This window comes from Oncorhynchus keta, unplaced genomic scaffold (assembly GCF_023373465.1).
Source record: "Oncorhynchus keta strain PuntledgeMale-10-30-2019 unplaced genomic scaffold, Oket_V2 Un_scaffold_180_pilon_pilon, whole genome shotgun sequence".
In the NCBI taxonomy this organism is placed as follows: Eukaryota; Metazoa; Chordata; class Actinopteri; order Salmoniformes; family Salmonidae; genus Oncorhynchus; species Oncorhynchus keta.
Window position 1 is genome coordinate 480,156 of NW_026290834.1, and position 19,707 is coordinate 499,862.

The window sequence follows — 19,707 nt, forward strand, 5'->3', positions numbered from 1 at the left end:
ACTTTATTTACAATAACAGTGACTCCAAAACGACATAATTTATTGTGTCACTGTCCCAATACTTTCAGAGTTCACTGTAGCGGACGGGGGGGGTCATTGCAGTGTCTCCAGTGCTGCTTGCATGGACGTTTAGTCTCTAGACGTTTGGTTTCTGACGACACGTTGCTGTGGAAATACAATCTAGCAATTTAGCTGTGTACAATAAGACATGATTTCCAACGTAAACAACAAAGCTCATCTCAGAAAGCTGATTACAAGCCATATCGACAGAAGACAGAGAGTATTGTCAGTGTGGGGTTGGAGCAGAGCTTCCTGATTACGTTGGGCTGCTTCCCAAACGGCACCCTATTCCCTATGTAGTGCACTATTTGTGACCAGAGCCCTTATGGGGTAGTAGAGAAGAGGGTACCGTTTGGGACGCACCATTCATTGTTGTCAGTGCGTCTAGAGCAGAACGTCCCTATTACAGTGCTTCATAATGTCTCACTCTGAAGGTCACACTATGGTCACACTAAGGTCACACGAAGGACACACTAAGGACACACTAAGGACACACTAAGGTCACACTAAGGTCACACTAAGGACACACTAAGGACACACTAAGGTCACACTAAGGTCACACTAAGGACACACTAAGGACACACTAAGGTCACACGAAGGTCACACTAAGGTCACACTAAGGTCATTTCTTACTCTTCTAGCCTGAATGTAAAAGGTTTTTAAAAAAGGCATGACTTTCGTTCTTAGTTAAAAGATCGATACGTTACTAATCTAAGTTGAGTTAAAATCTTGACGTTTTGCTCCGTTTTAATGGACTTCATCAGAAGGACCAGAAAAGCTATGGACTAAACTTTATTATGATTTAAAAATATATGAATAATGTTATACACAAATGAGATAAACGAAGCGTCATGTTTATAACTGTGAGTTGTGATATTAGCGCCTCTGTAAGTTACTCACTCATCCGTACTCACGATTCATTCAGGATTATTCATTAAAACATATTTGATTTACAATAACAGTGACTCCAAAACGACATAATTTGTAACTGTGAGCAGTGAGTTGTGCCTTTTCGTTCCCTAACACTCGTATTCTTTATCTGGTTGCACCTCATCTCACGTTGTTCAAGCACCTTCTACTCCTCGCCGGCTTGCCAGGATGCCAAAAACCCTGAAACCCTGACCTCATCCCTGGTTATGGGTAGAAGGTCGTCGGTTCAACTCCCTCCACATGGCGAATTGCCTGGAATTGCGGTGTGAAACGATGTCCATCTTCTATAGTCTCAGGGACGTCAGTAGACTGTACCTTCTTGACCTGACGAATCATCACACCGGATAACACTTGCCCAATACACTGTGGGAAGGACATTACAAAACTACATTACCCATAACGCAGTATGGCTGGAATTCAATCAAACATGGGAGGACGGGTAAATCAGAGATAAACAACAACAACAACAATGACAAAAGGAATATTTGTTGTTGTTTTCTTCCGTCAAAGGAGAGGAGGACCAAAATGCAGCGTGGTTATTTTGATTAATCTTTAATAAATGATAAACCCAAAGACAAGACAAGACACCTAAACAGCCTTATCTGGTGCAAACAATCACCCACAAAACACTCAAAGAATATGGCTGCCTAAATATGGTTCCCAATCAGAGACAACGATAAACACCTGCCTCTGATTGAGAACCACTTCAGGCAACCATAGACTTTTCTAGAAAACCCCACTATACCACAATCCCAAAACCTACAAAAACCCCAAGACAAAACAAACCACATAATTAACCCATGTCACACCCTGGCCTGACCAAAATAATAAAGAAAACACAAAATACTAAGACCAGGGCGTGACAGTTATGTATAATGTATTAGCAAAATGATTACAAATGATTCCTTACAGCATACAAACCGAATCCAAGGAAGAATCCAAGTACGGTCTTAAAAGCTGAGTCGAAGTTCTCCAAGATGAGAGGACCACAGGGCTGAGAGGAGAGACACGTACATTGATATTTACATTCATTGGTCCATTAGATATTGATATTTACATTCATTGGTCCATTAGATATTGATATTTACATTCATTGGTCCATTAGATATTGATATTTACATTCATTGGTCCATTAGATATTGATATTTACATTCATTGGTCCATTAGATATTGATATTTACATTCATTGGTCCATTAGATATTGATATTTACATTCATTGGTCCGTTAGATATTGATATTTACATTCATTGGTCCATTAGATATTGATATTTACATTCATTGGTCCATTAGATATTGATATTTACATTCATTGGTCCATTAGATATTGATGTTTACATTCATTGGTCCATTAGATATTGATATTTACATTCATTGGTCCATTAGATATTGATATTTACATTCATTGGTCCATTAGATATTGATATTTACATTCATTGGTCCATTAGATTTTGATATTTACATTCATTGGTCCATTAGATATTGATATTTACATTCATTGGTCCATTAGATATTGATATTTACATTCATTGGTCCATTAGACATTGATATTTACATTCATTGGTCCATTAGATATTGATATTTACATTCATTGGTCCATTAGATATTGATATTTACATTCATTGGTCCATTAGATATTGATATTTACATTCATTGGTTAGTTAGATATTGATATTTACATTCATTGGTCCATTAGATATTGATATTTACATTCATTGGTCCATTAGATATTGATATTTACATTCATTGGTCCATTAGATATTGATATTTACATTCATTGGTCCATTAGATATTGATATTTACATTCATTGGTCCATTAGATATTGATATTTACATTCATTGGTCCATTAGATATTGATATTTACATTCATTGGTCCATTAGATATTGATATTTACATTCATTGGTCCATTAGATATTGATATTTACATTCATTGGTCCATTAGATATTGATATTTACATTCATTGGTCCATTAGATATACAGTAAAAGGAGGACTCTAGTCTAGAAGGATATCACTTTATTTTGGTATAGACTTTGTCACATTGCTTCCACCATTTAAAAGTAGTCAACTGGGTGGGGATTTCTATGGGTTGAGAGTGATCTGCCAATGATAAGAGAGCATTGCTTTCATCAAATTGTGTTGCCTGTGGTTTGTAAAACAAAGACTAAGGTAATATCCAGGAGCCAAGATGAAGATGTATACCAGGACATTGGTCCCAATGGGTCTATGGGACCCATAGACTCAAGACCCAGTGTGAGTTGAGACCAGGACAAGTTGGTTCTTTATGTGGTCTTGAGTGGTTGCAAGACCAAGATCAATCGATCAAGAGTTCATGGGCCCTCTCTTCAATTGTAAGAAACTCAACTTGGGGCGGCAGCGTAGCCTAGTGGTTAGAGCGTTGGACTAGTAACCGGAAGGTTGCGAGTTCAAACCCCCGAGCTGACAAGGTACAAATCTGTCGTTCTGCCCCTGAACAGGCAGTTAACCCACTGTTCCCAGGCCGTCATTGAAAATAAGAATATGTTCTTAACTGACTTGCCTGGTTAAATAAAGGTAAAATGAAAAAAAAAAAAGTAGAGTAAACTTGTGTACAGTACAGTAGAGCAGAGCTCAGTACAGTAGAGTAGGGTACAGTACAGTACAGTAGACTAGGGTACAGTAGAGTACAGTACAGTAGAGCAGAGCTCAGTACAGTAGAGTAGGGTACAGTACAGTACAGTGCAGTAGACTAGGGTACAGTAGAGTAGAGTACAGTACAGTAGAGTACAGTACAGTGGAGTACAGTATAGTACAGTAGAGTAGAGTAGGGTACAGTAGAGTAGAGGACAGAAGAGTACAGTAGAGTAGAGTACAGTAGAGTAGAATACAGTAGAGTACAATACAGTACAGTACAGTACAGTACAGTACAGTAGAGTAGAGCACAGTAGAGTAGAGCACAGTAGAGTAGAGTACAGTAGAATAGATTACAGTAGAGTTCAGTAGAGTACAGTAGGGTAAGGTAGAGTACAGTACAGTAGAGTAGAGTATGGTACAGTAGAGTACAGTACAGTAGAGTTACAGTAGAGTACAGTACAGTAGAGTTACAGTAGAGAACAGTAGAGTACAGTACAGTAGAGAACAGTAGAGTACAGTACAGTAGAGTAGAGTACAGTAGAGTAGAGTAGAGTACAGTATAGTACAGTACAGTGGAGTACAGTAGAGTAGAGTAGAGTACAGTAGAGTAGGGTACAGTAGAGTACAGTGGAATACTGTAGAGTAGAGTAGAATACAGTAGAGTAGAGTAGAGAGGGTAGAGTACGGTAGAGTACAGTAGAGTACAGTAGAGTAGGGTAGAGTGGAGTACAGTAGAGTGGAGTACAGTAGAGTGGAGTACAGTAGAGTAGAGTACAGTAGAGTAGGGTACAGTAGAGTAGAGTACAGTACAGTACAGTACAGTAGAGTACAGTAGAGTACAGTAGTACACAGTAGAGTAGAGTACAGTAGAGTAGAGTACAGTAGAGTACAGTAGAGTAGAGTACAGTAGAGTAGAGGAGGGTGCAGTAGAGTAGAGTACAGTAGAGTAGAGTACAGTAGAGTACAGTAGAGTAGAGTACAGTAGAGTAGAGTAGAGTAGAGTAGAGTAGAGTACAGTAGAGTACAGTAGAGTACAGTATAGTACAGTATAGTATAGTATAGTACAGTACAGTACAGTACAGTACAGTAGAGTATAGTACAGTAGAGTGCAGTAGAGTAGAGTGCAGTAGAGTACAGTGCAGTAAAGTAGGGTACAGTAGAGTAGAGTACAGTAGAGGAGGGTACAATAGAGTAGAGTAGAGTAGCCAGCTAGCCCCCGAATAGTAGCACTGTAGAAACTATTACACTCAACGGAACGACTTGATTAGTGTAGTGTCAACAACGCAGCTACTGCCAGCTAGCCTACTTCAGCAGTACTGTATCATTTTAATCATTTTAGTCAATAAGATTCTTGCTATGTAAGCTTAACTTTCTGAACATTCGAGACGTGTAGTCCACTTGTCATTCCAATCTCCTTGCATTAGCGTAGCCTTTTCTGTAGCCTGTCAACTATGTGTCTGTCTATCCCTGTTCTCTCCTCTCTGCACAGATCATACAAACGCTCCACACCGCGTGGCCGCGGCCACCCTAATCTGGTGGTCCCAGCGCGTACGACCCACGTGGAGTTCCAGGTCTCCGGTAGCCTCTGGAACTGCCGATCTGCGGCCAACAAGGCAGAGTTCATCTCAGCCTATGCCTCCCTCCAGTCCCTCGACTTCTTGGCACTGACGGAAACATGGATCACCACAGATAACACTGCTACTCCTACTGCTCTCTCCTCGTCCGCCCACGTGTTCTCGCACACCCCGAGAGCTTCTGGTCAGCGGGGTGGTGGCACCGGGATCCTCATCTCTCCCAAGTGGTCTTTCTCTCTTTCTCCCCTTACCCATCTGTCTATCGCCTCCTTTGAATTCCATGCTGTCACAGTTACCAGCCCTTTCAAGCTTAACATCCTTATCATTTATCGCCCTCCAGGTTCCCTTGGAGAGTTCATCAATGAGCTTGATGCCTTGATAAGCTCCTTTCCTGAGGACGGCTCACCTCTCACAGTTCTGGGCGACTTTAACCTCCCCACGTCTACCTTTGACTCATTCCTCTCTGCCTCCTTCTTTCCACTCCTCTCCTCTTTTGACCTCACCCTCTCACCTTCCCCCCCTACTCACAAGGCAGGCAATACGCTTGACCTCATCTTTACTAGATGCTGCTCTTCTACTAACCTCATTGCAACTCCCCTCCAAGTCTCCGACCACTACCTTGTATCCTTTTCCCTCTCGCTCTCATCCAACACTTCCCACACTGCCCCTACTCGGATGGTATCGCGCCGTCCCAACCTTCGCTCTCTCTCCCCCGCTACTCTCTCCTCTTCCATCCTATCATCTCTTCCCTCTGCTCAAACTTTCTCCAACCTATCTCCTGATTCTGCCTCCTCAACCCTCCTCTCCTCCCTTTCTGCATCCTTTGACTCTCTATGTCCCCTATCCTCCAGGCCGGCTCGGTCCTCCCCTCCCGCTCCGTGGCTCGACGACTCATTGAGAGCTCACAGAACAGGGCTCCGGGCAGCCGAGCGGAAATGGAGGAAAACTCGCCTCCCTGCGGACCTGGCATCCTTTCACTCCCTCCTCTCTACATTTTCCTCCTCTGTCTCTGCTGCTAAAGCCACTTTCTACCATTCTAAATTCCAAGCATCTGCCTCTAACCCTAGGAAGCTCTTTGCCACCTTCTCCTCCCTCCTGAATCCTCCCCCCCCCCTCCTCCCTCTCTGCAGATGACTTCGTCAACCATTTTGAAAAGAAGGTCGACGACATCCGATCCTCGTTTGCTAAGTCAAACGACACGCTGGTTCTGCTCACACTGCCCTACCCTATGCTCTGACCTCTTTCTCCCCTCTCTCTCCAGATGAAATCTCGCGTCTTGTGACGGCCGGCCGCCCAACAACCTGCCCGCTTGACCCTATCCCCTCCTCTCTTCTCCAGACCATTTCCGGAGACCTTCTCCCTTACCTCACCTCGCTCATCAACTCATCCCTGACCGCTGGCTACGTCCCTCCCGTCTTCAAGAGAGCGAGAGTTGCACCCCTTCTGAAAAAACCTACACTCGATCCCTCCGATGTCAACAACTACAGACCAGTATCCCTTCTCTCTTTTCTCTCCAAAACTCTTGAGCGTGCCGTCCTTGGCCAGCTCTACCGCTATCTCTCTCAGAATGACCTTCTTGATCCAAGTCAGTCAGGTTTCAAGACTAGTCATTCAACTGAGACTGCTCTTCTCTGTATCACGGAGGCGCTCCGCACTGCTAAAGCTAACTCTCTCTCCTCTGCTCTCATCCTTCTAGACCTATCGGCTGCCTTCGATACTGTGAACCATCAGATCCTCCTCTCCACCCTCTCCGAGTTGGGCATCTCCGGCGCGGCCCACGCTTGGATTGCGTCCTACCTGACAGGTCGCTCCTACCAGGTGGCGTGGCGAGAATCTGTCTCCTCACCACGCGCTCTCACCACTGGTGTCCCCCAGGGCTCTGTTCTAGGCCCTCTCTTATTCTCGCTATACACCAAGTCACTTGGCTCTGTCATAACCTCACATGGTCTCTCCTATCATTGCTATGCAGACGACACACAATTAATCTTCTCCTTTCCCCCTTCTGATGACCAGGTGGCGAATCGCATCTCTGCATGTCTGGCAGACATATCAGTGTGGATGACGGATCACCACCTCAAGCTGAACCTCAGCAAGACGGAGCTCCTCTTCCTCCCGGGGAAGGATTGCCCGTTCCATGATCTCGCCATCACGGTTGACAACTCCATTGTGTCCTCCTCCCAGAGCGCTAAGAACCTTGGCGTGATCCTGGACAACACCCTGTCATTCTCAACTAACATCAAGGCGGTGTCCCGTTCCTGTAGGTTCATGCTCTACAACATCCGCAGAGTACGACCCTGCCTCACACAGGAAGCGGCGCAGGTCCTAATCCAGGCACTTGTCATCTCCCGTCTTGATTACTGCAACTCGCTGTTGGCTGGGCTCCCTGCCTGTGCCATTAAACCCCTACAACTCATCCAGAACGCCGCAGCCCGTCTGGTGTTCAACCTTCCCAAGTTCTCTCACGTCACCCCGCTCCTCCGCTCTCTCCACTGGCTTCCAGTTGAAGCTCGCATCCGCTACAAGACCATGGTGCTTGCCTACGGAGCTGTGAGGGGAACGGCACCTCAGTACCTCCAGGCTCTGATCAGGCCCTACACCCAAACAAGGGCACTGCGTTCATCCACCTCTGGCCTGCTCGCCTCCCTACCACTGAGGAAGTACAGTTCCCGCTTAGCCCAGTCAAAACTGTTCGCTGCTCTGGCCCCCCAATGGTGGAACAAACTCCCTCACGACGCCAGGACAGCGGAGTCAATCACCACCTTCCGGAGACACCTGAAACCCCACCTCTTCAAGGAATACCTAGGATAGGGTAAGTAATCCTTCTCCCCCCTAAAAGATTTAGATGCACTATTGTAAGTGGCTGTTCCACTGGATGTCATAAGGTGTATGCACCAATTTGTAAGTCGCTCTGGATAAGAGCGTCTGCTAAATGAGTACAGTACAGTACAGTATAGAGTACAGTACAGTAGAGTAGAGTACAGTGGAGTACAGTGGAGTACAGTAGAGTACAGTACAGTACAGTACAGTACAGTACAGTACAGTACAGTACAGTACAGTACAGTACAGTAGGGTACAGTAGAGTAGGGTACAGTAGAGTAGGGTAGGGTAGAGTACAGTAGAGTAGGGTACAGTAGATTAGGGTTCAGTAGAGTAGGTTACAGTAGAGTAGGGTACAGTAGAGTAGAGTACAGTAAAGTAGGGTACAGTAGAGTAAGGTAGAGTGGTGTAGGGTACAGTAGAGTAGGGTTCAGTAGAGTAGGGTTCAGTAGAGAAGGGTACAGTAGAGTAGGGTTCAGTAGAGTTGGGTTCAGTAGAGTAGGGTTCAGTCGAGTAGGGTAGGGTGGTGTAGGGTTCAGTAGAGTAGGGTTCAGTAGAGTAGGGTAGGGTGGTGTAGGGTTCAGTAGAGTAGGGTTCAGTAGAGTAGGGTAGGGTGGTGTAGGGTTCAGTAGAGTAGGGTTCAGTAGAGTAGGGTAGGGTGGTGTAGGGTTCAGTAGAGTAGGGTTCAGTAGAGTAGGGTTCAGTAGAGTAGGGTAGGGTGGTGTAGGGTTCAGTAGAGTAGGGTTCAGTCGAGTAGTGTAGGGTGGTGTAGGGTTCAGTAGAGTAGTGTAGGGTGGTGTAGGGTTCAGTAGAGTAGGGTAGGGTGGTGTAGGGTTCAGTAGAGTAGTGTAGGGTGGTGTAGGGTTCAGTAGAGTAGGGTTCAGTAGAGTAATGTAGGGTGGTGTAGGGTTCAGTACAGTCGGCTACAGTAGCTAGGAAGAGTCTCGGTGGTTTCAAACTTCTTCCATTTAAGAATGATATAGTCCAATGTGTTCTTGGGGGCTTCAATGCTGCAGAAATATTTTGCTACCCCTCCCCAGATATGTGCCTCGACACAATCCTGTCTCGGAGCTCTACGGACACTTCCTTTGACATCATGGCTTGGTTTTTGCTCTGACATGCACTGTCAACTGTGGGACCTTAAATAGACAGGTGTGTGCCTTTCCAAATCATGACCAATCAGTTGAAATTACCACAGGTGGACTCCAAGTTGAAGAAACATCTCAAGGATGATCAATGGGCTCCTGAGTGGCGCAGCGGTCTAAGGCACTGCATCTCAGTGCTAGAAGTGTCACTACAGACCCTGGTTTGATTCCAGGCTGTATCACAACCGGCTGTGATTGGGAGCCCATAGGGCGGGCGGTGCACAATTGGCCCAACGTCGTACTGGTTTGAGTTTGGCCGTGGTAGGCTGTCATTGTAAATAAGAATTTGTTCTTTAACTGACTTGCCTTGTTAAAAAAAGGTCAAATTAAAAAAATGGAAGCAGGATGCACCTGAGTTCAATATCGAGTCTCATAGCGAAGGATCTGAATGCTTATGTAAATAAGATATTTCTGTTGGTTTTATTTTTAACACATTTGACAAAATTTCTACAAACCTGTTTTCATTTTGTCATTATGGGGTATTGTGTGTAGATTAACGAGTAAATTGTTATTTTTTAAATTTAAATCAATTTTAAAATAAAGCTTTAATGTAACATAATGTGGAAAAGGGGAACGGTTCTGAATACTCCCGAATGCGTTGCGTAGTGTTGTTTTGGCTGACAATAAGAAGCATTACCTCTCTGTAGATCCACATCATTTCAGATTTGTCAGATCTTCCCTGAAGTAACAATAAACGCAAGAAAAACAAGTTTCAAAATAACATTATTGGATTCAAATGTCTTTGACCTACAGTACCAGTCAATAGTGTGGACACACCTACTCATTCAAAGGGTTTTCTTTATTTGTACTATTTTATACATTGTAGAATACTAGTGTAGACATCACAACTATGAAATAACACATATGGAATCATGTAGTAACCAAAAAAGTGTTAAACAAATCAAAATATATTTTTGAGATTCTTCAAAGTAGACACCCTTTGCCTTGATGACAGCTTTGCACACACTTGGCATTCTCTTAACCAGCTTCATGAGGTAGTCACCTGGAATACATTTCAATTAACAGGTGTGCCTTGATAAAATATCATTTGTGGAATTTCTTTCCTTCTTAATGCTTTTGAGCCAATCAGTCGTGTTGTGACAAGGTTGGGGTGGTATAGAGAAGACAGCCCTATTTGGTAAAAGACCAAGTCAAATAATAAAAGAGATACGACAGTCCATCATTACTTTAAAACATGAAGGTCAGTCAACCCGGAAAATGTCAAGAAATTTCTTCATGCGCAGTCGCAAAAACCATCAAGAGCTATGATGAAACTGGCTCTCATGAGGACCGCCACAGGAAAAGAAGACCCAGAGTTACCTCTGCTGCAGAGGATACGTTCAGTAGAGTTACCAGCTTCAGAAACTGCAGCCCAAATAAATGCTTCACAATGTTCTAGTAACAGACACATATCAACTGTTCAGAGGAGACTGTGTGAATCAGGCCTTCATGGTCAAATTGCTGCAAAGAAACCACTACTAAAGGACACCAATAATAATAAGAGATTTGCTTGGGCCAAGAAACACGAGCAATGGACATTAGACTGGTGGAAATCTGTCCTTTGGTCTGATGAGTTCAAATTTGAGATTTTTGGTTCCAACCGTTGTCTCTGTGAGACGCAGAGTAGGTGAATGGATGATATCTGCATGTGTAGTTCCCACCGTGAAGCATGGAGGAGGTGGTGTGATGGTGTCTGGGTGCTTTGCTGGTGACACTGTTGGTGATTTATTTAGAACTGAAAAGCACACTTAACCAGCACGGCTACCACAACATTCTGCAGCGATACGCCATCCCATCTGGTTTCCGCTTGTCATTCAACAGGACAATGACCCAAAACACCTCCAGGCTGTGTAAGGGATATTTAACCAAGAAGGAGAGTGATAGAGTGTGGCATCAGATGACCTGGCCTCCACTATCACCCGACCTCAACCCAATTGAGATGGTTTGGGATGAGTTTGTGTTTGGAATTTTATGAATAATGACTAAACAATATCTACATTTAAATAGAACTATAACTAATTAAACTCTACCCTGTTTTACAATATCTGATTAATAATGGTAGTTCCTAAGAAAGAGGTTATGTAGCATGGATAAGGGGTCAATGGAAATGATAACCATTGTGGAAGGATGTATTGTGTATGTCTAAAGTAAGCAAAGAAGATCATTAACCTATGCTTCAACCGACTCAACTATAACTCTGTGGCGATCAAATAAGACAGCGAGAGCCTCTCCAGGTTTTCCGTATCTGGAACTGTCTGCTAAGTAGTGATAAACTATGGTGAGACTTCAGGAGTTAATGCAGATATAGTGTGTGTCGTGTGTGTGCGCTAGAAAGTTGGAATGAACTTTTGAACCTGCTTTGTCCTGGTCGAGAGGAGGAGATTCATTTTATAACCTATGATGTCATATTTGATATATAAACTGTTGTACAGGGTTCTATGAGCAGTGCGCTCCGAGAATAAATACTATTGGCTCATTTTGATAGACTGGTCTCTGTCTATTTCATGCAAATAAGGATCTTACAAATTCTTAGAAACAGACAGAATGATTTTAATTGAATTGGTTAATGAACACATATAGGAATTGTTAAATTCCTTTGACAGTTGGACAGCAGAGTGAAGGACAACCAGCCAACAAGTGCTCAGCATATGTGGGAACTCCTTCAAGACTTTTGGAAAAGCATTCCAAGTGAAGCTGGTTGAGAGAATACCAAGAGTGTGTAAAGCTGTCATCAAGGCAAAGGGTGGCTGCTTTGAAGAATCTAAAATCTATTTAGATTTATTACACTTTTTTTGGTTACTACATGATTCCATATGTGTTATTTCATAGTTTCTATGTCTTCACAATGTAGAAAATAGTAAAAATAAAGAAAAACTCTTGAATGAGTAGGCGTGTCCAAACTTTTGACTTGTCCTGTAAATGGTTTTTATTATATGTAGCATTCCTCGTAATTGAATTAGTTGGTTGCCGGGAGTTATTCCTGCTCAAATCACAGTTAGGATTAAAAACTCCTAGCAACATTTAAAACAGCTGACGTTTTTTACTTACCCAGTTGCCGCCATCTTTAGTCATTTGAACCTCCATACATTTGGATGGGTCTGACTTGAAACTAGAACATTGACAGGTCTCTGGAATATTGCTATCCCAGTCTCTGTAACTCATTATTCCACAACACTTACCCTGCAACAGCAAACACAGTTGTCAGTGAACACAAGGTTAGAAACAGTGAACACAAGATGAACACAAGGTTAGAAACAGTGAACACAAGGTTAGAAACAGTGAACACAAGGTTAGAAACAGTGAACACAAGGTTAGAAACAGTGAACACAAGGTTAGAAACAGTGAACACAAGATGAACACAAGGTTAGAAACAGTGAACACAAGATGAACACAAGATTAGAAACAATGAACACAAGATGAACACAAGATTAGAAACAGTGAACACAAGGTGAACACAAGGTGAACACAAGGTTAGAAACAGTGAACACAAGGTGAACACAAGGTGAACACAAGGTTAGAAACAGTGAACACAAGGTTAGAAACAGTGAACACAAGATGAACACAAGGTTAGAAACAGTGAACACAAGATGAACACAAGATTAGAAACAGTGAACACAAGGTTAGAAACAGTGAACACAAGATGAACACAAGGTTAGAAACAGTGAACACAAGATGAACACAAGGTTAGAAACAGTGAACACAAGGTTAGAAACAGTGAACACAAGATGAACACAAGATTAGAAACAGTGAACACAAGATTAGAAACAGTGAACACAAGATGAACACAAGATTAGAAACAGTGAACACAAGATGAACACAAGATTAGAAACAGTGAACACAAGATGAACACAAGATTAGAAACAGTGAACACAAGATGAACACAAGGTTAGAAACAGTGAACACAAGGTGAGAAACAGTGAACACAAGATGAACACAAGGTTAGAAACAGTGAACACAAGATGAACACAAGATTAGAAACAGTGAACACAAGATGAACACAAGGTTAGAAACAGTTAGAAACAGTGAACACAAGATGAACACAAGGTTAGAAACAGTGAACACAAGATGAACACAAGGTTAGAAACAGTGAACACAAGATGAACACAAGGTTAGAAACAGTGAACACAAGGTTAGAAACAGTGAACACAAGATGAACACAAGGTTAGAAACAGTGAACACAAGATGAACACAAGGTTAGAAACAGTGAACACAAGATGAACACAAGATTAGAAACAGTGAACACAAGATGAACACAAGGTTAGAAACAGTGAACACAAGATGGTTAGAAACAGTGAACACAAGATGAACACAAGGTTAGAAACAGTGAACACAAGATGAACACAAGGTTAGAAACAGTGAACACAAGATGAACACAAGATGAGAAACAGTGAACACAAGATGAACACAAGGTTAGAAACAGTGAACACAAGATGAACACAAGGTTAGAAACAGTGAACACAAGATGAACACAAGGTGAGAAACAGTGAACACAAGATGAACACAAGATGAGAAACAGTGAACACAAGATGAACACAAAGTTAGAAACAGTGAACACAAGATGAACACAAGGTGAGAAACAGTGAACACAAGATGAGAAACAGTGAACACAAGATGAACACAAGTTAGAAACAGTGAACACAAGATGAACACAAGGTTAGAAACAGTGAACACAAGATGAACACAATGTTAGAAACAGTGAACACAAGATGAACACAATGTTAGAAACAGTGAACACAAGATAGAAACAGTGAACACAAGATGAACACAAGGTTAGAAACAGTGAACACAAGATGAACACAAGATTAGAAACAGTGAACACAAGATGAACACAAGATTAGAAACAGTGAACACAAGATTAGAAACAGTGAACACAAGATGAACACAAGGTTAGAAACAGTGAACACAAGGTTAGAAACAGTGAACACAAGATGAACACAAGATTAGAAACAGTGAACACAAGATGAACACAAGGTTAGAAACAGTGAACACAAGATGAACACAAGATTAGAAACAGTGAACACAAGATGAACACAAGGTTAGAAACAGTGAACACAAGATGAACACAAGATTAGAAACAGTGAACACAAGATGAACACAAGGTTAGAAACAGTGAACACAAGATGAACACAAGGTTAGAAACAGTGAACACAAGGTTAGAAACAGTGAACACAAGATGAACACAAGGTTAGAAACAGTGAACACAAGATGAACACAAGATTAGAAACAGTGAACACAAGATTAGAAACAGTGAACACAAGATGAACACAAGGTTAGAAACAGTGAACACAAGATGAACACAAGGTTAGAAACAGTGAACACAAGATGAACACAAGGTTAGAAACAGTGAACACAAGATGAACACAAGGTTAGAAACAGTGAACACAAGATGAACACAAGGTTAGAAACAGTGAACACAAGATGAACACAAGGTTAGAAACAGTGAACACAAGATGAACACAAGGTTAGAAACAGTGAACACAAGATGAACACAAGGTTAGAAACAGTGAACACAAGATGAACACAAGATTAGAAACAGTGAACACAAGATGAACACAAGATTAGAAACAGTGAACACAAGATGAACACAAGGTTAGAAACAGTGAACACAAGATGAACACAATATGAACACAAGGTTAGAAACAGTGAACACAATATGAACACAAGGTTAGAAACAGTGAACACAATATGAACACAAGGTTAGAAACAGTGAACACAATATGAACACAAGGTTAGAAACAGTGAACACAATATGAACACAAGATTAGAAACAGTGAACACAAGGTTAGAAACAGTGAACACAAGGTTAGAAACAGTGAACACAATATGAACACAATGTTAGAAACAGTGAACACAAGGTGAGAAACAGTGAGAAATTTACATTGCTAGTCTTACAAATTGATCATGACAGATTAAGACTTCTTTATGAATTAGGTTGCAAAATTCAGGTAATTTTTTAAAAATTCACAGGTTTTCCAGAAATCCTGTCTGGAAGATTCCCAGATTACCAAGGGAATGTAACAGTATAACTTTAATCCGTCCCCTCGCCCCTACACGGGCGCGAACCAGGGACCCTCTGCACACAGACAACAGTCACCCACGAAGCATCGTTACCCATCGCTCCACAATTGCCATGGCCCTTGCAGAGCAAGGGGAACCACTACTTCAAGGTCTCAGAGCAAGTGATGTCACCGATTGAAACGCTATTTAGCGCGCACCACCGCTAACTAGCTAGCCGTTTCACATCCGTTACACCAGCACCACCGCTAACTAAGCTAGCCGTTTCACATCCGTTACACCAGCACCACCGCTAACTAAGCTAGCCATTTCACATCCGTTACACCAGCACCACCGCTAACTAGCTAGCCGTTTCACATCCATTACACCAGCACCACCGCTAACTAAGCTAGCCGTTTCACATCCGTTACACCAGCAAAACCGCTAACTAGCTAGCCGTTTCACATCCGTTACACCAGCACCACCGCTAACTAGCTAGCAGTTTCACATCCGTTACACCAGCACCACCGCTAACTAGCTAGCCGTTTCACATCTGTTACACCAGCACCACCGCTAACTAAGCTAGCCGTTTCACATCCGTTACACTAGCACCACCGCTAACTAGCTAGCCGTTTCACATCCGTTACACATGGAATCCAGAATCCTGCATCCAGGATTTTTGGAAAACCTGGGAATTTAGGACATTTTGCCACCTATTTATGAATATGAATAATTGTGGACAATATGTAGACTTCCACAGTACTTGTACTTGTAGAGCCATGATAGTTTGTCGCTGCTCTGCATCAGCCATCATTTCTGATGTAATTGCAGGGAGGTTTTCTTTAATCAGTTGCATGGCCTTTAAATAACAAGGGGAAAAAATACACAATTTGAGAGGATTCATCAATTTAAGATGCTTTTATATTTAATTTAAAGTGTTAATTAAGCCACAAAGTAAATGTACAAAATATAAACTGTAAAATAATAATAAACAATAGCAATAGCTTGTCTAGAGAACTTTAAAACCCTTCTGTATAACAGCTTAGTTTAAGATAAACAGTGTTGGTGATGTATCGGCATAAAATCAATGCATTTAAAAAAAAAGAATAATGCAATAGACTTTTAAATATCTCAAGAAAAGTTTACCTCAGGCATTGAACGAGCCACTTTAAATCCCAAAATAAGAAAAAGGATTGATCCAAAGCCTATTATTCCAAGGAACTGAAAACAAAATACACATTTTTGGGCAAACAAACAATCAGTAAATCATATACAATCACACAGTTTTGTTTAATACATTTCTTTAAAATGTTATTATATATATATATATTTTGCCACATTGAATAAAACAATGTTACCATGCAACCATATCATTGTCTCTTGCAGGAAAAGTTTGATTTTGTATTATATAAACACTATGGTCAATAAAGGCTAATAATGTGATGTTTTAAAACGGTTTTGTATTGAGTCAATGAGATTCAAGTATTCACCAATCTCAGGATCACAATGTTCTCTTGGTATGCACCATATGCTCCAAGTAAAGAGAGCAGCACAGAAACAACTGCAGTCGATATAATCCATGTCAAGCCAATGCACTCTCCTTGGTCATGCTGGAAAACAGGATCACAAGCATTGTCATTGGGGGTGAGACTTAAATTGTACAGTTGTTGTTAATTAGTTGGATAATTTCACCTCTGTATTATGTGGCGCTGCCATCACTCCCAAAACCAATAGGACACACCCTGCAATCTGAAACATCATGAAAACCGTGTCATTCCCAAAACCAATAGGACACACCCTTCAATCTGAAACATCATGAAAACCGTGTCATTCCCAAAACCAATAGGACACACCCTGCAATCTGAAACATCATGAAAACCGTGTCATTCCCAAAACCAATAGGACACACCCTGCAATCTGAAACATCATGAAAACCGTGTCATTCCCAAAACCAATAGGACACACCCTTCAATCTGAAACATCATGAAAACCGTGTCATTCCCAAAACCAATAGGACACACCCTGCAATCTGAAACATCATGAAAACCGTGTCATTCCCAAAACCAATAGGACACACCCTGCAATCTGAAACATCATGAAAACCGTGTCATTCCCAAAACCAATAGGACACACCCTGCAATCTGAAACATCATGAAAACCGTGTCATTCCCAAAACCAATAGGACACACCCTGCAATCTGAAACATCATGAAAACTGTGTCATTCCCAAAACCAATAGGACACACCCTGCAATCTGAAACATCATGAAAACCGTGTCATTCCCAAAACCAATAGGACACACCCTGCAATCTGAAACATCATGAAAACCGTGTCATTCCCAAAACCAATAGGACACACCCTGCAATCTGAAACATCATGAAAACCGTGTCATTCCCAAAACCAATAGGACACACCCTGCAATCTGAAACACCATGAAAACCGTGTCATTCCCAAAACCAATAGGACACACCCTGCAATCTGAAACACCATGAAAACCGTGTCATTCCCAAAACCAATAGGACTCACCCTGCAGTCTGAAACACCATGAAAACCGTGTCATTCCCAAAACCAATAGGACTCACCCTGCAATCTGAAACACCATGAAAACCGTGTCATTCCCAAAACCAATAGGACACACCCTGCAATCTAAAACATCATGAAAACCGTGTCATTCCCAAAACCAATAGGACACACCCTGCAATCTGAAACATCATGAAAACCGTGTCATTCCCAAAACCAATAGGACACACCCTGCAATCTGAAACACCATGAAAACCGTGTCATTCCCAAAACCAATAGGACACACCCTGCAATCTGAAACATCATGAAAACCGTGTCATTCCCAAAACCAATAGGACACACCCTGCAAAAACCATGTGTCATTCCCAAAACCAATAGGACACACCCTGCAATCTGAAACATCATGAAAACCGTGTCATTCCCAAAACCAATAGGACACACCCTGCAATCTGAAACATCATGAAAACCGTGTCATTCCCAAAACCAATAGGACACACCCTGCAATCTGAAACATCATGAAAACCGTGTCATTCCCAAAACCAATAGGACACACCCTGCAATCTGAAACATCATGAAAACCGTGTCATTCCCAAAACCAATAGGACACACCCTGCAATCTGAAACATCATGAAAACCGTGTCATTCCCAAAACCAATAGGACACACCCTGCAATCTGAAACATCATGAAAACCGTGTCATTCCCAAAACCAATAGGACACACCCTGCAATCTGAAACACCATGAAAACCGTGTCATTCCCAAAACCAATAGGACTCACCCTGCAATCTGAAACACCATGAAAACCGTGTCATTCCCAAAACCAATAGGACACACCCTGCAATCTGAAACATCATGAAAACCGTGTCATTCCCAAAACCAATAGGACACACCCTGCAATCTAAAACACCATGAAAACCAATTTACAATGCAATATATTAATACATCAAGAAAAGTTAGAAACATACACAATGAAAGTAGTCAAACAACAGAACAACTTTATAATAAATAAAAAATATATAAAAAATAAAGAGGTTAAAAGACACACAGGCAGAAAAATGTATGAATAAACCAACACCAGGTACACTTACTGAACAATAAAATGTATGAGGTTATCTCATCTTAATATTGCTTACCCCTAACAACATGTTGAATCCAAAGAACAGCTGTTTCAGACATCTGTTTACCTGTGCCATTGTGAACAGAATCAAAGAGCAAATCAGACTGTTAAAAATGATGTTGGGAACACAGAGTATTTACTTGCTTGCTTATCTAGACCCTTATTCTCAAAGCAGACTGTTTCAACGGCACGCACTGCTTTAATTATACCACTGCTTGTGGGGAGGGCGGTCTTTCATCTGCGTATCTACCGTAAATTACGTTAAAACAGGCAGGGTTTCTGACAGGAACGTCCTGTCACGGTCGTTTACATGATGTTTAGCAGAGCAGGACCGGATTTGGTCAAGATGGTTGTCGATGGGGAAAGTGACAAACTCGTCGTCCCTTGTTGGTACGTTTTCTCTAAATCTAAATCGTAAAAACATTTAGCTATCTTCACGACAGTTTATTCAGTAGCTGAATAGATCTTCACTACATGACCATGAAAGTGACAAACTGACACATATCCATATTTGTCATAAATAACTTTATGTCAAAGGAAGTGCTGTACTGCACTTGTACTGCACTGAATGGTTCTCCGCAGCTAGCTTGGCAGCCATGTCATGCTAAGCTAAAATGATCAGGCGTTTCTAAGGGAACCAGCTCTCATATAAAGGGGGACGGAAACACTAGGATTTAGAACGCCTGATAACCGGAACTGTAAATCGCCGTATTGGCATTGTTGCGTCAGTGGCAGGGGAGAGCAATGTGGAACTCCCCAAAATGGCTGAATTTACAGAGTAGCTCCAAGTCTGAGAATGAGTTTATTACTGAGACAGATATAATTGTTAGTTAGGGAGCCAATAAACCAACTGAAAGCGTTCATGTTTGAGCCGATCGTTGCCCCAGATCAGTTTGTTCTCTTAGCAGTAACAACACAGACATGCCGCCTGAAACACCTC

At 41.9% G+C, this 19,707-nt stretch overlaps 1 protein-coding gene and 1 long non-coding RNA gene across 4 annotated transcripts; one reads left to right on the plus strand and one right to left on the minus strand.

Moving 5' to 3' along the window:
• Positions 1-838: 838 nt before the first annotated feature.
• On the minus strand, positions 839-19,331 carry LOC118378364 (tetraspanin-9-like). Of its 2 annotated transcripts, XM_052514558.1 has the most exons (9): positions 18,784-19,322; positions 16,825-16,881; positions 16,623-16,742; positions 16,279-16,353; positions 15,896-15,991; positions 12,187-12,318; positions 9,776-9,817; positions 1,901-1,984; positions 839-1,353 (listed from the first exon to the last, which is right to left on the minus strand). In XM_052514558.1, the coding sequence occupies exons 1-9, from the start codon at positions 18,841-18,843 to the stop codon at positions 1,195-1,197; spliced, it is 825 nt and encodes a 274-aa protein (XP_052370518.1). In that variant the 5' UTR covers positions 18,844-19,322; the 3' UTR covers positions 839-1,194. The 2 variants fall into 2 exon arrangements, with proteins under 2 accessions (XP_052370518.1, XP_052370519.1); XM_052514559.1 differs by lacking the exon at positions 16,825-16,881 and having other exon boundaries at positions 18,784-19,331.
• On the plus strand, positions 12,235-13,395 carry LOC127927846 (uncharacterized). Of its 2 annotated transcripts, XR_008129236.1 has the most exons (4): positions 12,235-12,353; positions 12,407-12,640; positions 12,875-13,076; positions 13,300-13,357. It is a non-coding gene; the product is annotated as an uncharacterized LOC127927846 (long non-coding RNA). The 2 variants fall into 2 exon arrangements; XR_008129238.1 differs by having other exon boundaries at positions 12,336-12,640; positions 12,875-13,044; positions 13,300-13,395.
• Positions 19,332-19,707: the final 376 nt, after the last annotated feature.